General features: G+C 37.7%; 1 protein-coding gene across 1 annotated transcript in view; it reads left to right on the top strand.

Moving 5' to 3' along the window:
* The window catches only part of RAPGEFL1 (Rap guanine nucleotide exchange factor like 1), a 40287-nt gene extending 16390 nt beyond the window's left edge, over window positions 1-23897 (top strand). Inside the window, exons 5-15 of the mRNA XM_072414820.1 lie at window positions 1942-2057; window positions 2856-3023; window positions 8208-8305; window positions 9229-9351; window positions 14952-15130; window positions 15943-16033; window positions 16389-16439; window positions 16975-17062; window positions 17673-17737; window positions 18527-18581; window positions 19824-23897. Coding sequence (XP_072270921.1) covers window positions 1942-2057; window positions 2856-3023; window positions 8208-8305; window positions 9229-9351; window positions 14952-15130; window positions 15943-16033; window positions 16389-16439; window positions 16975-17062; window positions 17673-17737; window positions 18527-18581; window positions 19824-19948 — 1159 coding nt within the window. The 3' untranslated portion in view covers window positions 19949-23897. The remainder of the gene's footprint in view (window positions 1-1941; window positions 2058-2855; window positions 3024-8207; window positions 8306-9228; window positions 9352-14951; window positions 15131-15942; window positions 16034-16388; window positions 16440-16974; window positions 17063-17672; window positions 17738-18526; window positions 18582-19823) is intronic.
* Window positions 23898-27976: the final 4079 nt, after the last annotated feature.

Genomic DNA, 27976 nt, shown 5'->3' with positions numbered 1-27976 from the left:
ATGGCCACGTTCTTTATAGAGAAATAAAGTGCAAAAATATAATAAAAAAACAGAAAAGAAACATATTTTATACAGTCAAACATACAGCACTTCCATATTACTCTATCCTGTGTCACTTTAAATATGCTGCAAGTACAGAAAATAATTGTGGATGTGGCACAAATATAGAGTGTTCCAAACTTTCTGTTTGATGTGACAACACAGTATCCTTTGAGCTCAGAAATCAAAGAAATGAAAGAAATTGTTATATTATATTTATATAGCGCCAAAGTATTCTGCAATGCGGTACAATAAATAGGGGTTGCAAATGACAGACAGATACAAACAATGACACATGAAGAGAGAGGACCCTGCCCAAAAGAACTTACAATCTAAGAGAGAAATCTCTGCTTCCTAACATTTGGAAAGCATGATGAGTGTTACTGTGATTTGGCATTATTGCATAGTTTTAAGGCAGATCAATGTCCTTGTGGGTTGAGATCTATAGGAAATGATGTAAATGGAAAATCTAAGACAGAAATTGTGGGTAGTAGAAAGTGTTTGGTAAGATTGGCTGTGATGGTGTTGGTATTTCAGAGAAGAGCTTTTTTTTTCCTTTTTAACATCAGGAATTCTGTCTTAAGAGCAAAAGGCACATTTTCAAGTGGCTGTATTGTCAGGCTTATACATTGCATTGTGCATTTTGGTATTGGATAGAATGCTGACACCAATATGTATACTGTAATTGCCTAACATGATTGTGGTCATATGAGGTTACCAGGCTTTTGGGGACCAGAGAAAACATTTACCACCTATAGGGACAAGGTCTTACAAAGGACACATCCTTCTCTTCTACCCCCTTCATTTCTAAAACCCCTCCTTCTGCAAATAAAGTTATCAGTTTACAAGGTGTCTGGTAGATTCAGCAGGTATTTATTGTACTATTCATAGAAATATAGCAAAACAATTTGAATAGTATTTTGGGTCACCCGAATAGAATCAAATAGGTAACAGAGACTCAGTCCCAAGGGTAAACCTTTTATATTGCATTGGAGACCTTGACCATTCAGCAAAAAGTTGGCAACACTCATTATAACTGCTTGGCATTTTAAGGTGGTATTCAGGATTTTTTTTTAATTATTGAGTCATATTTAAAAATAACAAAAAAATGTCTTTAGGCATTATTTAGGTTTCCTATCTAATAACATTTGGTTCACCTCAATCCTATAAAAACTATACAGTGGTAGATTATCGACCACAGCATTACTGATGAGCTGCAGAGACATTTCAAATGATGGTAAAAGTCCCCAAATACCTTCCAAGCCACTGGTCAGGGTTCCAGCTCTAAGGCCTGTAAGCTCTTCAGGGCAGGGTCCTCTCCTCCTGTATCTGTCATTTGCAACCCCTATTTATTGTACAGCACTGTGTAATATGTTGGTGCTATATAAATCCTGGTAATTAATATTAATAATTATAAGACTGCCTGATTTAGTTCAGTGCAGCCTTCATCACCTCTATCATGTTTAGGTATCACTAGTATTCACAACATTTAAAGTTTAGAACAGAAGTTATGTGGAACCATATGGCACCTGCCTGTACAAGGGGAACTTTGTTTCAGTCCTATGGGGTTAACAAAGAGATTTAAATACAGCTTGCAGTCTCTGCTTTCATTCCTGGTGCAAAACCTTCTAATTAACACACGGCATTAGAAACTTGTGGAAGCTACCAGGCAGTAGAGGGTGTTTTTAGCTATAGACCAGGACTGTCCACTTGTGTGGACTCCATACTGTTATTTCTTTATGTGCTAGATTTTGCTTTTCAATACCCACTGTAGTGTATACATTTTTTTTACATATCCTCCACCCTTAAGAACACTGTACTTTATAGAATGTTTGGTTCTCATTTTTGTGGTTTGAGGAATACATCTGATCATTAGTCTAATATGTCAAACTCTTCACGCAGGCTTACAGATGGCAGCGCGGCTCCCTGTTCCAAACAGGTTAAGCCCTTATTCCGCCATTTTCGACGGATTGACTCGTGCCTGCAGCCACGGGTAGCATTCAGGGGTTCAGATGAAAGTAAGTTTATATGTTTGCAGAGTCTCATTAGATATGACAATTTCTTTTTGCTGTTTCTGGTTGTGTTCATATAATTGTATACAGAATAACCTGTGAAGGTCTTTATCCAAATTGTAATATATTTAGTATTAGTTAGGCACATTTACCTTGAAGCTTAATTGTCTTTCAGGTATTGTTAGCTCTAGTTTATTTTTTTATGGCAAATGGTAAAAAAAATACTGTATATTCCTGGTGGCAGAATCTGATGGTGGTATATAGCTTAAAACTGAATATCAGGCAAATATTTCTAAAATACCAATTACAACAATCATGTAGTATATGATATGAATGTTATATATAGGTAAAATAAATACTTAAATCAGTCTTCTAATAAACCTCTGACAATCACCTAGACAAGAAAACTTAGAGGGAGGGTCAGCTGTAATGGCTCTGATTTGTATTGCTGTCTAACACGGATATTACTGACATCATCAGGACACTTATGTTGCTTCAATGTTTAATTCCCAGACAAAGAAATCAGAGCTTAAGCAGTCATTTTTTTGTAGTAACCAATCCAACAGATCAGTACTATTGCCATGGTTTAATAAGGGGAGGGATGTTGGAACTGTGCACATAGAGTGGTTTGTAAGAAAGAGGTAGGAAATATATAAGGGAAATCTATGGGTATATGGGTAGATCTAAATATAAATTAGAGCCCTATGTTCCTTTTTGTTCAAACATGATGAACCTTCTTTCATTTATAGGGATCATTTTTTTAATGGTCTAGTCTGACAATTGTTTCATTTTTCATCTTTTCAGTCTTCTGCAGGGTCTATATGCCTGACCACTCATATGTTACCATCCGAAGTCGCCTGTCTGCATCGGTCTCTGATATTCTCACCTCTGTCTCTGAGAAGCTGCAATATTCAGAGGAGCAAGGGCAAAGAGAGGAGCCTTTAATATTAGTGGCAGTAACCAGTTCTGGAGGTGAGTGAAGCTTACATCATTCTTTAAATGTATCTCTTGGATTTATTATTCAGGAAAAAAATGTTCAGTATTTCCTGGCAGCAAGATCCTAATGCTAGTAGAATAAAGCACACGACAGATCGATTTTGGCACTCATAATTCTAGCACTTATAATTATATTTTTAAAGGGTAACCTTAGGGCTGGGGTAGGTGTACATTTAGTGTTGAATAGGAACGAAATTTCCTTTGCAGAGTTAAGTACTCAAATATTCCTTACATCCTGTAGCTAACACTAAGATTAACACTAAGATGAGAAAAATGAGGTTGTTGTAAGAAGTTCTAACCTTTCCTGATTTTGCTGTTGAGAGATTTCCTATTACTTCCTTTGCTGACGGTAACCAAGGCAAAATTTCTCCAAACATAAGTGATCACAGAGAATAGGATGGGAAGGGAGAAAAAAATATTTTTTTTAACATTGTGTTGGTGCTGTTACATTTACTTTACAATTAACTTGATGAGTTCTGTATACTGGAGCACTTGCTTCTATTAAGATGGGATTGGCAGTTGGATTACAATGTGCAAGTAGAAAACTTGTCCTGCTTGCTTCATGCAGGATTTAAAATGCTGTATGCGCCTTTTGAGAGTACTTTGTATATTTTTGGGCAGAAAGGCAAGGCTGAAAAATGAAGATATAACAAGTTGAGGGTCATAGGTCCGGCAATGCACAAACACGGGCTTAGGAGCACACTCAAGGGAAAATTGAAGTAAAAAGTCCCATTGTTCGTGTCCGTGGGAGTAAGACAAGTATTATCCTTGGTGTAAGTGGGATAAAATTAGCTTCTTCTCTGCCTCACTACTTTGACTAGTAGTAGGTCACTCTGGTCAGCTGTGCCAACATAATGCCACGTGCAGGAACACAGGGAGCATTCTAGTAGTCAACATTGGCTGGCACTTTGTACAGTGTTCTGGATCCTGCAGGCCAGGTTGTGGGACATGGATGTTTCTGGGCAGAGCTATCCCACAGGATCCAAGACAAGTGGAAACTATCAGTATATACATGTGCAAGATGAATAATTCCATCTGAATAATGCCTTCCTGTACACATGGTCATTAAGGCAAACATAGTTATCAGGACCTATTTTGATAAAAAGTGTAATGTGACAGCTATGTTGTAAATGGTATTGGTATAATTGTCAGCTTTCAAATGTTTCTTTGCAAAGCACAATGGAAAGCCTGCAGTTTACATTATGTGTGGTATGCGTGGTATGACAATATTGTGTGATGAGGACGCCAAAATGGATATCATGACTTAGATGTTATATACAAAGGCTGACACGTGCATCTCAGCAAAGCCTGGATGTTTGGCTCATCATACAAAACTAGGAAACCTGGCATGGAGATTCTTGTGTCTAATTTTTGTGTATGCAAATATTTATTTAAAAAATGTGACTACAGATCCAAAAAACATTTGCAGTCTGCTTATAGTACATTTTACTCAATAGACATTGAAGAATAAAAAAATGCTTGCTTTTTACAGGAATCTGATCTTTTTTTCCTCTGTTGTTTTAAATTCTGGCCCATTAAATGTTAAATGTCTTCCTAAGGAGACTTGGAAAGGATCTCGGGAATAAGATTGGGGGTGGATGACTATTTCTGGAGCAGGTCTGACAGTACTAGTGAGAATGTGTCGCAGCTTCAGCACGTGACAATGTATGTGTGTGGAGTGATAGGAGGGGGTCGTGATAGCGTGATTGTACATGTGTGGAAAGCGTACAGCCTGGATCTGTGTGTGTGTGTGTGTGTGTGTGTGTGTATGTGTTTTATCTGAAAGGCATTCTGTCAGTGCTTGTAAATGTCAGTATGTCAGAGAGATGGAAAGGGGCTGGCAGAGCTCGTCTCTGTCTATTTGGAGAGTGACAGCATTTGTATTTTCTTTAAGGTTCAATTCAACCAAAACTAACATTTCAGCTTTGTGTAGATTCAGAATTTTCCTATTGATTAAGGACTTCACCTTTCGTTCACCCACCTTTTCCATTTATTTTGTATTAGGAAGAATTCAGCGGAAATAGGGAGACTCTTATGTGAGAGAGACCTCACCTCTTGCTGAGGTCAATATAGTCAGACCTATCCTCTGCACATTCACTGGATCCTGTGCATAAAATTGTAGGTTAAAAGCAGAAAAATCAAGCATTTTAAATGCTTGCATCCAATGTTTGTCTTTCCATAAGCAATTAGCTTTCGATATGTCTTTGAAATGAATAGGGAATTTGACAACTTCTGGAAGAGATAATTCCTTTGCACAGCCGCCTCCTACCTTCCCATTTTGCATGTCATAGCTCCTTATTCTCTGTTAGTGCCCCAGCACTGTGCCTGTGTCCCAGCTCCTCTGCCCCTCTTGTCAAAACTTTTATGTAGCAGATAAGGAAGAAGGAGAATGCCACAAATTGTCACTTAAGTGACAGCTCTAATGCTGCGTACACACTTCCAATTTTTATTGTTTAAAATGAACGACGAACGAACGACGAACGATCGATTGGGCAAAAATCGTTCGTAAAAAAAAGTAACCAACGACGCCGACGAACGAGGAAAGTCCTTGGAAATGAACGACCGGACCGGCGGATCGGATTGGACGACGATCGTTGACCATCGTTTGTGTGTACGATCGTTCATTGATCGTCCATGGTCTGAGCATGCGTGATGAACGAACGCTCCTGTGGTGCACGTAACTTCCTGTATCGTTCAAACGATCGCATCTATTGTGTGTACAATATCTACGAACGATCGTGTCGTTATCTGTATGTACAGGATCGGTGCTATACGATCGTTCGCAGATATCGTGCAGGATCGTTCGTCGTTCGTTTACCAACGATAATAATTGGAAGTGTGTACGTAGCTTTAGTCTGTTTGGACTGTTGACATTACATCCAAGATGCCTACATGAACTGTTTCCTAAACTTTTAAACCGAACTTTTAAACACCCATTCATTCCAATGGGCCAGTCCACACCAGAGCGTTTTTCTTGATAGGCTGTAAAGAAAACGCATCTTGCAGCCCTTGGAAAGAGTATAAAATGCTCCAAATGACACCATTTACATGAATTGGTGTTTTGGGGTGATTAGAAGTTTTTCCCTCCATTCTAATTCTTCTTTCCTTTGTCTTTATTAATTCTTGAAAATGCATACAAAAGTTGTATTTTTAAGAGTTTAAATAAAGGTAATAGTACTGGTCCGTGCCCTGGAAATGCATACCATTTACAGTAGGTATTATTTTACATATCCTCCCCCACCTTATAAATATGGCATTCCAAGGTTGCCTCTCAAGCAGTATTCATATCAAATGTTTGATTATATTTCCTGAAAAGCCACTTTAACATGCCTTTACCTGTTATTGCAGCTTGAGGAATCTAGCTTAATATGTTTGAAAATGTCCTTGCTACGGGCCAGTTAAAAGAAAAGATTCCAAATCTACAAATATGTTTTTTTAATTAGATCCTGTGGGAAATGATAATGCTGGGACATTGACACGGTTCAGGGTGTTCAAAAGACCTCTAACCTTAAGCAATAAGGATGAACCCATATTAACCATATCTAAAATAATCACTAACATCATCTAACAGATCCGCTCATGGAATGAAATTTTTACATAATTTGTTTTAGTTAACCATCTCATCACCTTAACATAAACAAACTTGTAAAATCTTGAGAAGATGAGATTTTGCAGCAGCCAAATAAATGGAGTGGTTGAGTAGCAGGGAGCTAAATTCATATAACTACTCAGTCAGAAAGGTTCCCCAATGTAATAGATATCAGGAGAATAACTACAAGCTGGCTACCTGCTGGTACAGGAAACCTGATCGGCTTGCCAAGCTCTTTCCACATACTGACGGCATTTGCCAGAGATGTGGTATAGCTCAGGGCACGGTGCTGTATATATTTTGGGAGTGCCCCAAATTGCAATTTTATTGGAACTTAGTGGCTGAAATTATCCTTAATTTTACGGATGTTGATATCAAAGCTAAACTGGCCCTGGCGCTTCTCTGACTTCTCGCGCAAGGTGTACAAGAATTCTCTTTTGAGACATCTATTGAACGCTGCTAAAGCGTGTATACCTGCTTGCTGGAAGAGCACCTCTCCCCCAACTGTAAGCCACTGGTTGAGAAGGGTAAATGATATCTAGCATATGGAACATATGATATCCACTGATTCCAAGAGAGCGGACAAATTTGCCCAGACTTGGTACCACTGGATACATTTCTCTTCATACCATTTCTCCACATCAGTGGAATATAATGGGCTGTTGCAGCCCCCTCAGCCCGATTCACTACATGCCTCTGCTAACTAAATGGTATACTTTTGGTGGGTAATATATTGAATGTGAGTAGATTGTTGTAACTGATCAGATTTGTCCTCCCTCATATTTCTCTCCCTCCTTTCTATATACCCTTCCATTGTTTTACAAAAAAAAAGAAAGAAAGAAAAATGAAAATACTCCATTTGGTTATACACGATCCTGTTTATGGTTTAATTTTGCACGTTACATCTATTTTTAGTTGTATAGCATTGACCCATACTGTAAGATTTTTGTATTTTTTGTATAAACCCTGATGTTTTTTCACAATAAAAATTATTTGGAAAAAAAAAAAGAGAGGGTCCCTAGAGAATCCTGGTAGGGGACAGAGAAGCTAATCAATCTTGTTAGCATTCTGATGACCCAGCCTCCTCTGTGTTGGTTTCCAAGCGGCGTGTCAGCTCTCCCATCATTCTACAACAATAAGCAGCTCTGACAGTGAAAGCACTGAGCTGGGGTGCAGAACTGGAATGACAGAGCTGCCTAGTGAGGGAACATTCTGTGGTTTCTAAAATGTGCCAATCACAGAGCAGCAAACAGGGTACTTGCCTGTCCCCTGGAAATGCATATCATTTACAGTAGCTATTACTTTACACATCCTCCTCACCTTATAAATATAATAAATAATTCAGTAGTCTAAATGAAAGTATTATAGCCCATGCCAGAGGTTTTGCCTTAGTGATTTTTGGAGGTATAAGAAATAAGTACCCACCGGTTTATGAATATAAGTTCTGAAAGGGCTTAACTCTTAAAAACTCACAACTATTTTTTCTGTAGTCACAATGGAGTTGGAAAATGGGCTCCCTAATTAGATGTAACAGTCTGGGATTTGTAATGTTTTTTTATTCTCTTTCTTAGACAAGGTTCTCCTGAAGCCAGATGATGGTTGCATCTTTACCACGTTGGGCATTAACAGTCACTTGTTTGCATGTAATCGGGATGAGCTGTGCTCTTTGGTAAGAAATTGGCTTTTCTTCAGATACTTATTTTATATTCTGTACATACTTATTAAATTACATGACAAATGTATAAACATAGCTTTAGGTGAGTCTATTCTGGCCTAAAAACTGCCCAATGTAACAGTTTTATGGTGTAGTGTCACACTTTTAAGACCAGCTCCAGGCTTAAACATATTTTTAAATGCTATTGTGGAGGTATAGAAAAGCTGCCAAAGTTGCAACACTTATCAACCCAGATCGGTTTCCCACAGGAACTTTTTTTTTTGCCACAAAATGTCCTTGGCCTTTCAGTTGAATGATACCTGGGGTCAGAGCAAGAATGTGAGTGCAGGGTATTATGGCCCTTACAATGTATTGAGACAGTAAGCAGTGCTGATGTAATCGCTGAGCCTGGAGACTTTAAGTACCTGTGTTAGTCTTCAAATTATCTCTGTGTCTCTGTTAAGTATGTCTATTTCCTAAGACAGTAAACAGAAAATATATTTCTCTCCATGTCAAGATTAAACCCCACCTTCCTTTTATGCTAACCCCTACTCCTGGAATTAATCTGTCAAATGCTAGAGCCAAAATGGAAATAAAGACTTTGGAAGTGTTGGGTAGGTTATTGACAACATGCAGAAAATTCAGTGCCAGACTGGACTTAGCTTTGCACAAATGGGTAACTGCAGACTTTCACTGATGGGCAGTCTATCAGTAGCCAGACACAGGAACCTGACAATTGTATATACTCAAAAACAACAACATTGACTTCTAGAATAATATAGAATAAAAAGTTAATGAATAGATAAAAAAAAAATAGTGTGACAGAATGATTTTACTTGCTGTTTATTTAAATATAGAAAATGTGTTGTACATTCTAGTAAATTGCAGAACGTCCTATGTTGGTAACATATGAATGCAAACACATCATTCTGTCTTAGGTCCCCTTGCCAGAAGAGGTTCAGCTGCCTCCTGAGGATTCTCATATACATCGAATAGAGGCGGAAGATCTAGCCAATCACCTGAGTGCTTTTCATTGGGAACTCTTCAGCTGTGTGCATGAGGTGAGCCAGACTCATTGAGGACAAAGTTGTATTTTCACCATTCTTAGTAAGCTTCCGTATACCTACTGGTTTAAACAGACATTTTTAAGGATCTGGAAATTAAACACCTTTGCACATATAATTCTCACATATAAATTCTCTGCATATTTTTCCCTGCGCTCTAAAAGCTCTCATCACAAGTCAAGGCCAAAACTTGTTTTTTTACATTTATTAGTCTTCAGTACACATACAGCAAAATGGTATTTCTACAAAACAAGCCTGAGAACAACATGAGGAATCAAGAATCCCTCTGGATAATAATTTTGCTTTCCAAAATCGGCTGTGATGTGAGGTTGGATTGGGATCTGCTTATCTATAGTCCCCCTGCAGTTCTCGTTCTTGATGTTATTGATTTAGGTAGGTACATAGCAAATTTTATTTGATTACCCACAAACCTGCTATTTCATCTATTCTTTGCTCTGCCAGTGTTCTTTTGCCCTGTGGAGGTTAATAAAATGCCTGTTACTTTCTGATATAGTGGAGCATTCGACATTCCTCTTTCATCCATGATACAAAGAAGGAGGTTTGTGAAGTAACACATTGATCAGAATCATCACCTGCACACTTGGGAGCATTTCCAAGTGTCAAGATAACCTGAACTCAATCCTTTAAAAGACATGATTTAGTTTGAGCACTTATGAAGTGGCTGAAGAAGACCTTCACTCGAGATTTAATTTTGGGTGGATAGTAGCTGGGCAAAGCATACATACCCTTGCTAAAATCTTGCAGTCTGGATCAAGAGCAGTAAAACCTGGTTCTTCACGGGTTTTATCCAAAAACATTGACTTAGGCCATAGATGAGACTATGAACTAACAAAGGCACAGGTAATGGATCACTGCCTAAGGTAAAGTGCCAGATAGCTGTATGCTAACTGTCCCATTTGTAGAATGGTAGTCTCTCCCTACATAACTCAGCAGTGTCAAATCTGACAGCTAGGTGCAAAAGTCTCTGTAGCACAGAACATCCTACTTATAACATGGCAGATGTCATTGTGGATTTTGAGTAAGACTGTAGATTTGAAGTTTATGGGTTGGGTAAGTTTTGGCAGAAATGCAAGAAAACCCTGCACCCAGAATTAAGCTGCAGGTCACAGTTTGGTTGTGTCTGCAGAAATTAAACCACTCAATGTCCTCAAATTTCTCCAATAAATTTCACAATATGCTCTTACTACCGTTTTAGATTAAGGTGCCTGCCAAAAAAACTGTGGGGAATTCTTTGAGATCTAAGCAGGCAAAAGCAGAGTGGAGAGATCAATGTTTGGAGGACATGGTGCTACAGTTTCACAATTGCTATGAAATTAAATGACAACATAGAGTGTAGATTTTATGAGAAGAGAATCATGATAGAGAACCTTAGCCAATAAAACAGTTAACAGAGAGATAAACATCTCAGACAAGAGCAGGTGGGCCTGGGCCTAGCTGGGGTGACACAGAGGACAGGCCCCTGGGCAGGTGGGAAATCAGGTAATAGCACACCTGAGAAATAGAGAGAGAGAGAAATGAACTGGTTGTAAATATAGTCTTTTGATAAGGCAAGATAAGGCAAAGCTACAACCTTGTTCAGAAAGTAACATGTATATGAACTATTTTAGTGTGGGGATGTGTCAGACAAAGCCCCGTATGTGGGATTTATAGATTTCCAGCACAATAACTAATGAACACTATGACTAACCAGGGGTTTAGTCACAGGCTTCATTGTGTAACTGCTAAGGGGTAATCAGTGAACTCAAAGGCAAGGTTAGTCACACCCCTTTGTTTTAAGATAAGTGACTTTGTGTTGTTTCCTAGCACACAACAGTCCCAACTTTACAGGGACTGGTTCAGTTGTTTGGATCCCTTAAAGGGGAGAGGCTTGTCAGAAATGTGAGTGGTTATCCTAATAGGGCCACATAAGGACTGAGTTTGATGGATTTGGGAGTAATTGGATTAATTGTCCTACTAGAAGGTAGGCATTCTAATAAATGAACAGACTTCAGCTCCCTATAATCATCAAATTGCAGTCAATTAAGCATGATCTAATTGCCATAGACCTTTAGTAAAAAAAATGGACCACATGTTCATGCTTATGGAAGAGGGAGGGGGGGGAGAGCAGAAGTTAGTTCCTTCATAAAGATTGTCAAAAAGGTTTCCAGGGTGATCAGAGAGTGATTACAGATATAGAGATGTTTTCCTGATCCATCTGCTAAAAAATCGCATAATGCCAGTAGTCAGCTCTTCATCTGCATTTTTGGCAGCGACTCAGAAAACACTAAGGAGCAGCATGGCAGCCTGGAAATAGCATTTCCAGGTGGAAGTCAGCAATGGCAGCGCCCAAATTTTTTATTTGGTACATTTTTTTTCTTTTTGGGCTCACACCAGTGCATTTAGGTAACACACATTTAAAAATGTGTATGGTGTGTTGCAATACCAATAATCAATATTATTATTAATAATAATAATCAGCATTTATATAACATATTACACAGCGCTGTACAATAAATAGGGGTAGCAAATGACACATACAAAGAGTGACACAGGAGAAGGAGAGAACCCTGCCCAGAAGAGCTTACAATCTAGGAGGTGGAATGTAGCTTACAATCTAGCAGTGCACTACAAGGCTTTGCATTGCATAAAAAATTTAGCATGTCCCAAGTTCTCGTGCACTGAGTTGCATCACGGTCTATTTGTTTTGGGTAAATTTTGTGCATGAAAATGTGAACAGGCCTTTAATGTGATGATTTATTAGTTTAATTTCCAAATTAAAGAACATTGGTCCTTTCAAACATTAAAAAGTGGGAAATGAAAGGATACTTTATTTATATATATATATATATATATATATATATATATATATATATATATATATATATATGACCTCTGCAGATTATTTAGCTGTGTGTGGGTGACAGGTGCTTTTAGAGTTGGACCAGAATGACGAAAGTAATATATACTACTTAAGAAAGAACTTTTAATTCTACCCAAAGCAGCATTCAGTCAAGGAATCTCATTACCTGTAAAGTCCTGTAAAAGTCTCACATAATCCATTAGGAAATGACAAACATTGTTGCTGATTGACATTATATTGTTATCAAAGTTCTTCAGCACAAATTCATAGTATCATGCAAATAGGCTTATTACAGCAAATTTTTCAACAAAAAGCCTTGTGTAAAGCTGAACTCCAGGATGGCATCCGATCCAAATCTTTGTCATCACTGAATTTTCCATATGCTGAGGACTATAGGGAGGAAATTATATGAGCAGCAATGTGGTTTCCATGCTGCTAAATTAAGTTACTTTTTCCATCATTTACTGGGAATTAGTCCTCCCTATGTGCAAAATTATGTGCAAGGCTGTGGCCAGATTTATGGGTGGGGTAGTCCCAGAGTTTCTTGGATTGTCCTTCAAAAGAGATTGTACCAATGGGCAGGGCACCCCGAGAATGTGCGATGTCCACCTCACCCACTACCATGACTGGCAATGTAATTACTTATTGAATAGGTGGAGATCTACATTGCTTTTTTTCTATATTTTTTAGGACATCTGAGATGCCTTTTCATTACAGTGCCTAATAGCTCACACCTTAGTTTTTACCCCAAGGTGCATGTTGGCTTTGAACTGCATAACTTTTAAGAGATATTCATTCTGAAAGCAAACAGTTTCTAGAGTGCACTTTCTGAAAAAAAAAATCACTTGTTGCTCTTTAACACCCATGTCATGGATGTAGCATGAATTGAAAGCTTGTTTGTAGAACAAACATTTTGGTAATATTTCCCAGCTTCATTGCCTCCCTAATATGACACTGCGGTCCCTTGAAAAATCCGTGCTTGATCTGTCAACTTCACTAAGGATTACAATGACTTTTGGTTATATGAGCATCACTAGAAAATAAGAAAAGGATTTTCAGAAAGATTTTTTTTCAATCCAATATTTTGGTCATTTTTTTGTTAAGTATAAATAAGATTGTTACTAGTGACGATTCTCATTTATTAGTGCCCACCCCCTGAGTAAGGTCCATTTATAGCAGATAAGAAGTAGGAGATTAAATAGCAGCAAGACAGCACTGTAAATGTAGCAGTACATATACAGTATTTATGTGGCTCTGCATTGCCTGGAAGATGAATATAGATTGAAGTGTCATCTGCTGTTTGCATGTATGTGTTGCACTTGAAGATCACAATGTAACACACAAGCGGCTGTGAAGTTATGGCAAGTAATCTTAGGTGGAAGATACTGCAGCTCCCAGTACAATGGTGACAAGTTTATTATAGCAAAAGTCTTACTACACCTCTTTTTATTTTTCAGTTGGCTGTTTCCTATTTATATTACATGAAAATTCAGGGAGTTCAGCATTCAACCAATTGTAAAAAAAAAATTGGAGGGGGAGGATTTTATTAGTTAAGATTACATCCAATAAAAATTCCACATTTGGCAGCTGATTTGCCCATGTGTACTGGGTCAACAGAACAGTAAAGTAGGGGCTGAGGGTATGATACTCCTGGATGAGCTACAGGACTGGAAATATGATGGGGAGTTTACAGCACAGGTTGAAATGTTATATATAAAACCAGAGAATGACTCAGCCAGTGGACCTTCTGTAATGGAAGTTTTTCTATTGTTGGATTGACCATTTACATTGGGGCACTACCTAAAGTTACTTACATATACTAGGTTATTGTAGCCCAACACAAACAGTCATGATTGTCTTAGGTGAAAAATCTATTAAGTGACTGACCAGAGACGACTGCTATCATTTCATATAGCTGAGGATGCAGCAGGGTGCCTCCCGCTTGTTCCTCCTCTCTTTATAGAACCAAGCAGTGTTGTGTGTAGAGGTGTTGTGTGTAGAGCACTTGTTAATTTAATTGGACATTGGAAATGATCAGGGAAAACAAATCTAGCAGGTGCACTTACCTATACATGTAGGACGCACCACAATTTAGTCACCCAGCTGCAGCTCTAAAATTCCAGGCAAACATTTTTAAAGTTTTTGATAGATTGAGAACGGTGCCAAAGCTTCAGCCAGTTTTTTTCTTTTTCTCCATTGGGAAGATCTTTGCTGCACTTTTTGAGATGCTTCTTTAAATAAAACAATCTTTCATTGCAGTCCACATTTAATTATGTTTAACACATGCACTTTACAGTGAATTGCTTGTGAATATTTTATAGGTTACTCAAGATGCTCAGCAGTTTAGAAAATTATTTAGTCAGGCCTCCTGCTGTTTCACGGCAGGAGATTCTCCAATTGTCTTATTTTGTTACTCACAATGTAATTAGATTTTACATCTCAGAGAGGAGCACTGGAACACAATCACACACCAACCTTACATCACGACCTAATAAGTTTATTGGATGTGTAAAAGTGTGACCTCTTTAGTAGGTAAACACTAGATATAAGAAACCAGACGACCTACCTATTTTTAGTTGGGTGCATATTTCCTTTAAATATATCTTCTCATGATTATTTATTAGAAAATCTATCAGCACAAAATTAGCAGCAGATCTGTTGTAGGCTTAGAATCCATGAGGATAGGACTGTAAATGTCTGGGGATGTGGTGACTTTATTTAACCTATGTTTCCACAGCTGGAGTTCGTAGATTATGTTTTCCATGTAGAGCGTGGACGCAGAGAGACTGCCAATCTAGAACTTCTCCTGCAGCGGTGCAGCGAGGTACAACACTGGGTCAGTACACAAACCCTACTGTGCGAGGCTCCAGCAAGGAGGACTCAACTTCTAAAGAAGTTTATCAAGACCGCAGCCATGTAAGTAGGACATCAGGAAGGCAAGTTTATGTGACGCAAAGGAAGCTAGAGAAACAATAAGCTTTTATTTTCTTATAAGCTTCAAACAATAAGCTTTTCTTTTTCAAATCAAGAAGGTAATGCTGTTATTGGTGGCAGCTCTCATATATGTAAATCAAGCCCTCTGCAGTTGGCAGGAAATTTTATTTTAATGACAGGTAAAGAGTCAAAGTTTAAAAGTCAAACTGATATTTTGTAAAGGCTTCCATAATAGTTTTCTTATGCTAGTTCACAATATCTGTCGTCATTTTTTAGTGTTCTTTCCATAGTGGCGTCCAGACCTTTTTTTTTTTTTAGACTTTTGAACTACAAATTACCCTTTTAATCATTACCCAACAGTCATTATTTATTAGAGACTTAGAATAACTATTGAACCTTGTATAATATAGTATTAGACCTCATTATAGGATATGGTAGGAACAGTAATTTGTGGAGTGTGCATTGGACTGTACAGAAGGGAACGGGGAGGATTACAAAAGGTCAAGGGTTTGAAAACATCTCTGCTTAAGATTGTGAGGCTCACAATTCTTGTTTGTTTCCAGGTAATTCCTTATTAAATAGGTTTTTAGCAATTTAGCAACTTTATAAAATATTTGTTTGTAATATACTGGATTTGCATATGTCTAGTAACAGTAGTTTCCATTGTGTTTTTGTCTTTATTGTTTGCTATTAATTATGACTTATAAAACCTTGTGCTTCCAAAAAACAAGAATAACGAAACATTTCTCTCTCTGTGTTTCTCTTTGGTATTTCCCCATCACCAATCTCCACAGATGTAAACAGAACCAGGACCTCTTATCATTTTTTGCCATAGTGATGGGATTGGACAATGGTGCAGTGAGTCGTCTACGCGTTACCTGGGAGGTAAAAAAAAAATATTCTTTCCTAAAGATTTTTTTTTTGTGTAGTGTGTTTTTAATATGATAATTATTATAAAAAGAAAGTATTTTATAGATATTTTGTCCAGTAATTATATATAAATTTTGTCAGCTTATTCTACTTCTGATCTGATCTAATCTCTCACCTGATAAAATGATTGCATTACTGGCGTATTCAAAGCAAACATAACAGCAGACTTAAATAGATGTGGTAATAAATATTGAACTATGAAATTCTTTTCTTGAATACAAATGATCAAGCAAATCATTCTACTCTACATATATGTTTCTGTTTGGATGAACATATATATGTTTATCTTATTCTCGTCTTCTTTCATTAGAAACTACCTGGAAAATTTAAGAATCTGTTCAGTAAGTTTGAAAATTTAACGGTGAGTTTGAAGTCATTTTTTGTAGGTGTACTGCATGAAAAACTTGCTGAAATAAGTCACACACAAATATATTTGTCATGCATCCTGGAAAGCTCTTAGCTGCTTCTTTTGCCCATGCCCTAATCTTAAAGTCCTTTCTTTTATTGAAGGAAAAAAATTGCTGATCTCATGCGCAGTGAGATTAGTAATATTTTCCCCCAACTAGGTCACCCAATCCTGCGCCTGCGCAGTGCGAGATCAAGTGACATAGGAAGAGGAACCCAGGAAAGATGTTGGCGCCCAAGGCTTTCTCTGTGCCTAGCCTTTGTTTCAATCTTTTTACCTGGCATTTCGGTTAGACATTTTACTCAAGGGTGACAATAAAACTTTCCAGGGCCTCAGTTTAAATACTGGCAGGTCTTTTTATGTATGGTATTTACCCTCAATTTGCATAACCACTTTGTGGTTTTCTCACATTTTGCATATACGTTTTAAGAGTATGTCTATTTACCATTGAATCTAATCTGGTTCTAACAAGGCTGTTCTCTTTCTTTAGGATCCATGCAGGAATCACAAGTCCTATCGTGAAATGGTATCTCGCATGAGACCCCCAGTAATCCCATTTATTCCCCTCATCTTGAAAGGTAAACATGCATAAAACTTGACCTCCTTGTTTGCTAACACTTCTACCCCACCTTTTCCCCATAGACCCCAGCACTCTTAAATATATTATTCCCCATCATTACCTCTGCAATCTCCTCATGTAAAGAAAAGGGTATGAAAAAAAAATATTAAATGACATATAGTTTGCTAAAGCACTGTGTATCATACCCAACTCTTTTTTTTTAAATAAAATACTTATTGTCGTCCCCTCTGTTGCATCACAGTTCTGCTGATCTCCTGCAGTTGTTTTGCAGTCACATTTTGTCTACTTGAATTCTCTCCAGTGATGGTTGCATGGCGTTTCTTAGGATGGGGGGTTCCTTTATGGTATCAGCATAATGTGTGCTGAAATGACCACTTTTAGTCTCCGAATGAGAATATGTAGAACATGACAGCATGGCAATGCACAAGTATTATTGTCAGATGGGGACAGAGCTTAGCATTTAGCATGTAACACTACATCATTAATTGCTTCAAGTTCTTCTTGTTTCTTTTTGCTTCACTTCTGTCCTGTATTTAATTTCCCTTCATTCCAGTTTAACCATTGTTCCCCTCAGACATTTATCTTTATTTTTCTCTTTCTTCCCACAGACCTCACATTTCTCCATGAGGGTAGTAAAACTTTCATTGATGGGCTTGTGAATGTGGAGAAAATGGTGAGTCTTGACAGATAATTGTGGCCTGAGACGAATGGTCATGGTCGTATCAGGCAAAAATCTGACATTGGTACAGAGTATTTCCCCAACCTTGATCATCAATCTGCTGTGATGAAAAAAATTAACAGGAATGACAGCTGTGCACTACTATTGGGTGTTTCTTCTATATTTCCTTTGAGTTATACTTTATAGTTTTATATTTTTTAATATTCAGTTTAAAACTGTGCTTTTTATATAGCTTTGAAAAAATAAACCTCATCAGATTTTCTTTTTTATGTGCCACAGTGCATTGAAGAAAATCCAGTTTTTATTTTTATTGCCACAAAAAGGTTTAGAAAACCAACTCAGAAAGCCCAAGCATTTCCAGAGCTCAGACATCCCACTTTGTTAGGATTTTCTTTGGCAGATTACAATGAATTTGTCTTCTGGTGCCAAACCGGTCCAGCAGTAGCAGACGTAGCCAACAGCGGGCCCCTGTGCAGAACCGACTTGGCACCTCCTGCTGTCTTGGTCCGGTGCAGCGGCCTTCTTCATCCTTTGTTTTCCACCTTCCGGCTACGTCACCCGATCTCGCCCTGCGCAGGCGCAAGATGGGTGATGTAGCCTGCTGTAAGGTGGGGGGTGAGATTGGCATTTTTTCCCCTCTATGTATTAAAATGTCCCTTCTGTGCAAACAGAAAACATGGAGTGTTTTTAGAAGTTGTGCTTGCTGCAAACCCTATGATCATGAGATAGAAGGATAGGGGAGTGTGAGGTTGTCATGGTAACTGGCTCTTCTCCTTTTCACAGCACGCCATAGCAGAAAAAGTGAGGACTGTACGCAAGTATCGGAGCAGCCAAATGAGTAAGTGCATAGGGGGTGGGGGAGAGGAATGTGCAAAAATATTCTTTTCTCCGGTAGAGCATTGTACATTAAAATATGCATGATTATCAAGTATGAGCATTGACCGACTTCTGCTGACGCTGAAGTAAAAGTCCTATTGTTACAACAGCAAGTCAGGTGTAACCTATTTTCTGCAGGTTAAGTAATTTCTATGTAAAACAAGTACCAATTTATGCTAATTGTGTGCCAAACTCACAATGCTGGTGTTTATACAGAAATGCTATATGCATATATTAGGCAAGTATTTGCCAGCTGTAGTGCTATGTCGCCATCTGGTGGTAACATTGTATATTGCACCATGTATGCATATTATTTCCATAGTAAGTCAGGTTGAAAAAAGACTTAAGTCCATCAAATTCAACCTATAGGGAAATAAACATATCCCAGATATAAAACCCTATAAGACATAGTTGGTCCAGAGGAAGGCAACAAAAAAAACTCTGGTACAATTTAGTTCAACCGGAAAAAAAATTCCTTCCTGATTCCATGAGGCAATTAGATGTCTTTGTTATATTTACTTAAAAGCCTTAATACCCAGTTATATTCTGTGTTTCTAGAAATCATACAGTTTTTTTCTTAAAGCTATCTATATTAGTTGCTGAAACTACTTCCTGAGGGAGCTGATTCCACATTTTCACAGACCTTACAGTGAAGAATCCCTTCCTTATCCAGGGCTTAAACTTCTTTTCCTCCAGACCCAAAGAGTGCCCTCTTGTTCTTTGTAATGATCTCAAAGTGAATAATTGGGAAGAGAGTTCTCTGCATGTAAGTTGCATATTACAGATCATATCTGGGAAACACCCTGCAGGTAGAAGTTTGATTTTCCATTTCAAAATGAGAAGATTTAGGGAATCTGCTGAAGTTGTTTCTTTTTAAACCATAACCATACAAGATCATAAAAGTGACTATACATGACTTGTATACAGAAAGATAAAGTACACAAAGTAAAAGAAATCTGTCAGTGCAATCTCAGTGATATTGCATAACAACATGAGTAAGCTCACAGTAAATTCTGAAAAACATTTTAAAATCTCTTCTTACATATCAACTCCTGAACGTCTGGACTTAGGAACTCTTTTTTGGATTATTCCCTCAACTTATATTACCAAATGCACCATATACATTTAAAACAAATAAGCACTCTTCTCTTTCACAATTTGTTTACAATAACTATATCCGTGCCTTTTTTTTTTTATCATTCAGGACTGGACACAGACGTCTCTCCAACTCACCTACAGAATAAAGCTTATGTGCGCCAATTCCAGGTCATCGACAACCAGAACCTGTTCTTTGAGCTTTCCTACAAACTGGAACCCAGCGCACAGTGATCGGAGCCGTCTGCAAGACAAGCTGCTGATTGGCCATACAAGGAATAATGCTAAACCTCATCTCATAACATACTGTCTGGAGTACAGTGTTACAGAGGACATTCCATAACCTGTGCCATATGAAATGCTGTATCATGTTTACCCTTACAGTATGTATTGCCACTGCTGTACCGCTGACATTTTTTTTTTCAGCTGGGACTTGACTGGGTTGGTGGCTTTGAAAGGGTCATGGACACAGATATTTTTGTAAGAAGATGACATGTATAGTCTCCTTTGTGCTATTTTCTTACGGGGGGATCAGAATGGAATTAACAGTATATATATAAAAAAGTATATATAGAGTTGAATTAGTCTGCCATATGAGGGTATGCAGACTACAATATTGTGTAAATACACATTCAGGAAGTTCTAAACTTGCTATATATGTTTTGTGTTGTTTGCAGGTAGATGTACAGGGGTTTATTTATATAAAAAGGATTTTGCTCTTTTTGTGCAGCAAAACAAGCGCTTGATGAAACTATGTGTCATGGAAAAGTGGGTGATATAAGTGAACATGTATGAGAGGTGGATAATGTCAGAAACAAATGCAAAGGATAACCTAAAGCAAAGCTGTGTTCATTTTTTCACACCTCAGTGAATAAGTTTAAAGGCCCCCTCCTTTACAGTGAGTATACTGGAGGAGGAGGAGGACTGTCATTGCTGGAGTCAGTGTAAAGATTGCTAATTGCCTGGATGTAAAGCTGATGGTGTCAGTAGATGCAGTCACACATCTGAAACATACATGCAGATGAAGCAATTTCTGAACTATTAAGCTGTATACTCATTTTATGTCAGTGATTCAGAAGGAATTAAAGGCAGAGGATCAGAACACTGACCAGGCAAGCCCAATTTTTACCAGGTTAGCAATGGCAGTTTACATCATCTCTCAGTTCAGCACACATTAAAGTAATACTTCACCTTAAACTATGTGGTTTTTGAGTAAAGGTAAATAAAAGCTACATGTTTATAATATTTTATTGATCTTTACAGCTAATATCTGAAAATCCATCTATGTTTTCCACTGATTTAATAAGCTAGGACAACAAGAATGCAGTAGAATGTGAATAAGCAATCACATTTTAGTTTACCTTTGATCACTAAAGAATTATTTCTGATTGGTTACTTGGGGTGGCTGCAATGTGCAAGTTACTCTGCAAATTAAATAAATCTGAGGGTTAATTAGTTTCCCTGGTAACTTTCACATTTGTGTGCTATAGTTTGATGATTGTATTTTTGAGGAGATGTGGGAGTTCTCCTTTCTGTGGTTATCTGCCTATCAGAAAATGTCATTGTTATGTTAGAATTATAAAGTTTCAGTAAGGGGGAGGAATATTATAGCACAGTCACCTGTCAGAACTTTCAAACAAAAAAGCTCATCCTGCATATGCTTTGAATGCATTGAATGTAAATGGATTTTTTGTAAACATTATAGCAGATGAATAACATAAATTAAGATGAGCTCTCATTCAAGTCTATTACTAAACAAGCATAAACTTTTCCTGGGTTCCTCTTAAAAGAATATTACATATTTACAATCTGTAGCTGTTATTATTATTAATAATAATAAACAGTATTTATATAGCGCCAACATATTACGCAGCGCTGTACATTAAATAGGGAGTAGAAAAGGGGTCAATTTAAAGAGACATTCAAGGGTTTCCTTTCCCATACAAGACAAAGGGGTAGGGTCCCTGCAAACCCTCTTAGACCTACTTATACTGACCTTGTCTAAGCGTCCTTACCCCACCTTCCTCCTTTGCATTTGACAACCCAGTGCTACCCTGGTATGAGGGAGCCTAGCAGCCAATCCTTAGCTCTGAATTCTGTCTAAATGATCACTTAGTTAGTGATTTAAATAGGTTGTTACTGTGGATATTTCTATGCATATGGATCAGCTATTTTTTTCACTATATTTGCATAATAATATCCCAAATAGTAATAAACAGTGACTGTGCGGGATTATAGGGCTGGATAGTCTGATAAGGAAACAGTAGACCCTGAGTACTATTAAATAGACCTGCCAGTTCTAAAGCTCTAAATAAGTTAGGAAAAAACTCTCTTTGGATACAGTTACAATGATTTTATAAAACCTTTTTGCAGTTCTCTACTCTCCTATGTTCTAAGAAATGTTTTTGTTTTTTTTTTTTATTGTATCACGGTTTCTTAGAAAAATGTTTGAAAAGAAGGGTCTTTTTTGAAGTGCCTGCTCTCTTTAGGTAGGGAATAGCCTTAAAGTGGCCATACACATAGCAAATTGAGCTATCACACTGCAATTCTTTTAATTGGATTGAATTGTGGCTGGAGTGGTTGATCATTCCATAGTAGATGGGTTCAAAATTGCCCCCAAGCGGTAGAAAAATGTGATAGCTTTCATCAAAATTACTGTAGTTTTCCCTTTTTTATTTGCTGTCAATAACCTGTACTGAGACTGGTAAATTGCTGCCTAGTTTTGATTTCGCATTCAACTAAATTCTGTTGCCTATCCTACTGGTTGGTAGTAGATTGCTTCCTTTCTAGCAATTACTTGCCGTTGTATTTGCAATACTTGGTAAATGGAAAGTAGTGAAAATTGCTGTGTGTATAGCCAGCTTTTGAAAATATTATCAGAAAACTGACATTCGTGTTTTGTATTTTGTCTTTATTGAGCTAGTTGCACAATATAGCAAGCAAAATATATCTGAGAGCATTGGGTACACGAGCTGCATACAGAACATCTAGTTTGCCATATTATAGTTAGTGGTAGAGAGAGAAGTCTGGTTTGAAAACTAATTTTAATATATGTTCACTAGGAAAATGGCCTGTGTAGAAATGTTTACAATGGGATAAAAAATGGAGTACATATCTTGATATACAGATAACCACTGGCATTTACTTATACAATCTGCATAAAAATACAGTTCGTTAGGTATAAAAAAAAGGCAAGAGTTACTTCAAAAACTATTTTCAGCTTTTTGAGCACCGATAACAGGTTTCTGATCCCACTTCATCTATAGCTGAAATGGGATATGTCAGATGGAAAGATTAGAAAACCAATCTAATCCCTGATTTCCTACCTGAGATAAGCAGCACTTGCGTACCTGTACTGCTATCCACCTCTCTCCTTCTTTTTCCAACGCCATAACATTTACTAGGTTGGCAGCATTTTACAAATGTATTGCCATAAGAAGGCTTGAAAAATTCATGACTGCATTTTGCCCCCCTTAGGGCAGCCTTATGTAACACACAATCTCAGAAAAACGGATACACTCCAGGTAATTAAGTGCCCATTATAAACTTTTTCATTGGTATAATAGTAGCTGACAAGTGCTACATTGTTAATGACAGTTTAGCTTTAAATATGACCTTTTTCATATGATCTTCAGTTCTGACATTATTGCATTGCATAAGTATACATTTGAAATATAGAATGTTTATTAAACAGACGGGTGCACACATACCGTAGATCACAAATCATACTGTGAGCAACTGTGACAGCAAAGAAATTGAGATCCAACATCTACAATCATATTTTCTGTGGGTTACCAGTGTATTTAATAAACCTTTGTGGCAATACATACATACACTGATATGAGACTGAGACAGACTGATAGTTCTGTATTGGCAGATACATATGTACGATATACCTACTGCAATGTTTTTGTATACACACCTGCACTTGTGTACAGCCATAGGCCATTTCAGTGGATTGTATGGTGTGGTCAGGATTGAGCCCGTCTGGACGGGTTCTGTTAATATGTTTGAGTTTATGTAAAGGGTTTTTTTTTGTACGGAAACTGTATAAATGTTTTTATATCTGTTTATTTTAAGGGTATGGAAAAGTAAGGTAATTTAGCACTTAAGTGGGATAACTGGGTAGAGACACTGGAAATACAGAAGATGCACTCAGCCATTAAACAGTGTTTACAACTTACTTATTGGCTCATTTGTGTATCCATATATTTGAATATGTCCGTGTGTTAATATATGTAGTCACTTGCGTTAAGGATTGCACACAAGAACTTTTTTTCTTCGGTCATTCAACACTCTCCTCCACATTGATTTTGGAAGTTTTTACTTCTGATTTCCTGCTATCCGGTACAGCTTTAGCTTTGAACCACAGCACCTTGGCAGGCTGCTGGACTGGACATTGTAACGCTACCCTGGAACTGATTTTTGGTGTGCTGTTCACACTTCACTAAGTTTGTTGTGGTGCACCTTACAGGTCCAGAGTCATGTTGTCATTTTGTGTTAGCCTCTTCCCCCTTTTCCAAGTCCATTTAGCTTTGTCAGGAGCGGTTCTTCCGCCCTTTCTGCCAAGGTTTTTACCACAGCCATGCAGAACTTTATGATCTAAGTTAACAAGTTTTTTGCTGACTGATCACAGGGAGGAATTTTGCCTGCCATAGTATTTGTCTGTCAAAACACTCAAAAACTTGCTTTTTCTCCACTGCAGTTCATTAACACATTCAGATCTCTTCCCCATACCTGGACAGTGACAAGAGAAGCATCAGATTCAAAAGATCATCTCTGCTCATGTTGCTACATAACTGCTTCTCCTTTTCTCATTGTCATCCCTGCGGTGCAGGGAACTGCAAGATACTGATACTAAGAGAAATTTATATTAATTGCAGAAAGCCTGGTGCTTAAACAGAATGTGCTATGCAGGGCTGGTTGGCCTCTGCACAAGCTGTGTTGCTTTGTACAGCTATGTAGTCTGCAGTCTAAGATGTGGCATTCAGGTCTGGATCAATAAACTGGACAGAGCTGCAAATCCTTTGGCAGACAACAAAGCCAAACATTGCATATATGTATTAAAACTGTATATTTAGCTTTTAACTAAAGTTGACAAATACAAGACAACAGGCACAAAAACAAGTCACGTTTCAATCTATTGACTTTAGAAAGTAATGGATGATTACTGAAATACTCTCAGGCAAACCTAAGTCACTTGCTAGGGCTCCTATACAGCTCTGCTGGCAGTTTCTACAACTTTGGTTTATGATCCAGTATTTCCATTTCTGCAGCCAGATTCCCTACGGCTCCCTGATGCTTTCTGTCTTCATTAGCTGACCAAGTAAAGCACAGAGAAAGTGATATTCTTAGCAGTAACACTTTCACCACAAGACATTCTGTTGTATCTCTGTGTATTGCCCTAATCAGGTAATAAAATAAGGGAATTCTGTTGAAAACAATGGGGTTATCCACTTGCCAGCCCACAATTTCAATGGCTATATGCTCAGGACCATTGAGGTGCAAGTACTGACATTCATTCATTTGTTTTTGTTGAATGCTCTAGTAAGAGGTTGAGGTTCTTTTGCCTCAAGTCACTGACAGTCATATGTCATCCATTCTAAAACACATCTAGAACACATTTGTAATCACTTTTCTACTGCTTGTGTTCCTATTCAAGTATATAGAAGTGGCTCAATGGCAGACCACCCTAAGACGCTACCTGAAGCCGAAAAAATGCAACCCCTTCAACTCACAAGCAAAAAAAAAAATGTATTGAAACAGCTTTTTTTGCTTTACCTTTAAAGTCTTTTCCAGTCTTTTTCTCTAAGTATTATTCTCTAAGTATTATCTACATCCCCAAGGCCTCAGAGGTACATAGCTTTTTCTCTGAAAATTGCCCCTTTCACACCAATGGGAACAGTTATGTTATCTGTCTTGAAGGTACAAAAAACCGGGTTCACCATAGGAAAATCACCATGTTTTTAGGGACTTTTAAGGTTAGATACCATTTAATCAAGTAATAAAATCATATATTTTATTTGAAAATTACATGTTAAAATCTTTTAACAATAAAATGAAATTTTCAAATAAAATATATTCTGATTTAATACTTTATCGTTGATTAATTGGTATCTGACCTTAAAAATCCCTAAAATATTTGTGGTTTTCCTATGGTGAACCCGATTTTTTTTGTATCTATGTGGTTATAGGATGTTGTCTGATCTAAGTCCTTAACAGTTAAAACAAATTACGATTCTCCTATGTCATCTGTCTTGGACGTAGACTGGTTTCTGATGATAGGGAGTAGGGCAGTGACAGCCTATGGCTCTGATAAGCCCCTGCAGAATCCCAATGGCTTTGAAATGGAAAGGTAACAAATGGCTGCCTTCATGTTTATGTTTATTCAGATCCCTGCATAACGAGAAAAACATAATTTATTCCAGGTGTATGCTTGCTTCTTACAAATGTTTCCCTTTCAAAGTTCCTCCCCTCTAATTCCTTCTTTTACCTCATTTAGAAGAAAAGTAAGGGGAAAACTTTTCAAAGCATTGATAGACTCTGGTACCCAGGTCACATGATGTTGGTATTATAAGGGTCCTGAACATCCTTTGTAATAATTGTTTCCCAATATGAACAAACATTGGAGGTAGATCAAAGGCTCTCTGCAGGTAACAATCATAAAACTACAGGAAAGAAGAATCTTATATACAGATGGGAAAAGAGAAGTTTACCGATTATGTTACAGTTGCACTTGCAGGCACCATTATGCCACTTTCCTGATGAGTAACAAAACAGCATGGAATACAATAGTTCAATGTGCATTAGGTTGGTGTGGGGGATGCAAATTAAAGATACATTGCAGTCAAAGTTGAAAAAGAAAATCTTGCATAAAAGGAACAATCTATAGATGACTTATGTGTGCAGAGACTATGTTTATTATCAAGGTATAGTTTAAGTACAACAACATATCCAATGCTGGAACCCCCCACCTAGCCCAGCAAGAATTTACTGCCTGTATGTGATGGCAGTCTGCCTGTAACTTACTGCCCCTAGAATCTGTTTGTCATATTCAAAGGGTACCTGCATGACACTGGGGGCATCTATCACTAGTTTATGGCACTAAGGTAATTGCACCTATGCAGAGCTAAACAGCAAATTTACTTAACATGATCCTCCTGTGTAAATGCATTTGCTCACTACCTTCACTTAGTTTTTCCTTAGTTTGCCTAACTTAGTCTTTGGGAAAAAATTAAAATACTCAGTACTTTTGGATATGGAGGAACACTCCCTTTCTCCCACTTGACAATCCTGCTACTAACTGATTCCCCTATAAAGCCTCTGACCTGAATGATCTGTAGGCTGTGCAGCTCGATCCACAACTTAGGCAGATTGACATGCCATCTGACGGTGCCCATATGGTCCTAACAGCAATCCAGACATCTCCTCACAGAACTGGCTGTGATAAGCTGTTTGTCAGGTGTAATTCTCTGTAAAACAGGGAAAGTGCCAAAACGGAATAAAGTCCACATGTACTAAAAATGCATTTTAAGGCTTCAACAGGTCATCACGGCTACAAACAACATACAGAAGACAATACATTTAGAGTATTGACTGGTTTATAAAGTATCTGTAGCCCTAATGATGATCAACCAAGCACACACTTACATATCTGGTGGTAAACAACTAACTAAAGACCCTGCTATTGCTTTCTAAAATCATAGACTGGATAATCCTAAAACCACATTACAACCAACCTACATTTTTCCAATGGCAGAACACTGGTCTACATTCCCATGATATAAAAAAACAGGTCTCATTGACCCCAATCAATCAAAAGAACATGTCAAAAAATAACATCATGTACAAATTTGACCAGGTTTGTTCTCCATGGGTTCACCACTCCTTCCCTCTTTATTTTCACCATCCACTTCTGTGCCTATATGAGCCTTCTACTTTTGAAGGACATTCCCCCAAACAATAGCCTTCCTCATTCTTAACCATTCTCCTTATTTTTCCATTACCACCCTTTTTTCCTGTAGGCTTCTTTTTTCACCTTTATCTTTCTTCACCTTTTTCTATTCTCTCGTTTTCTTTATTTATTATCATTCCATTGTGCTGTCACTTTCACCATATCATCAAATTTTCTTCTTATCTGATATTCATCTATGATTTGGGTAACCATAACCCTCCATGAGCAACATTTTTGGTTACTGTAATTTATTGAAAACCTAGGAATATGCATGTATAATATTGTTCTAATTTGATGTACAACCTAGG

Source organism: Pyxicephalus adspersus, chromosome 6 (assembly GCF_032062135.1).
Source record: "Pyxicephalus adspersus chromosome 6, UCB_Pads_2.0, whole genome shotgun sequence".
Classification (NCBI taxonomy): Eukaryota; Metazoa; Chordata; class Amphibia; order Anura; family Pyxicephalidae; genus Pyxicephalus; species Pyxicephalus adspersus.
The sequence above is the reverse complement of the archived record's forward strand: the minus strand, read 5'-3'. Positions and strand labels throughout refer to the sequence as shown.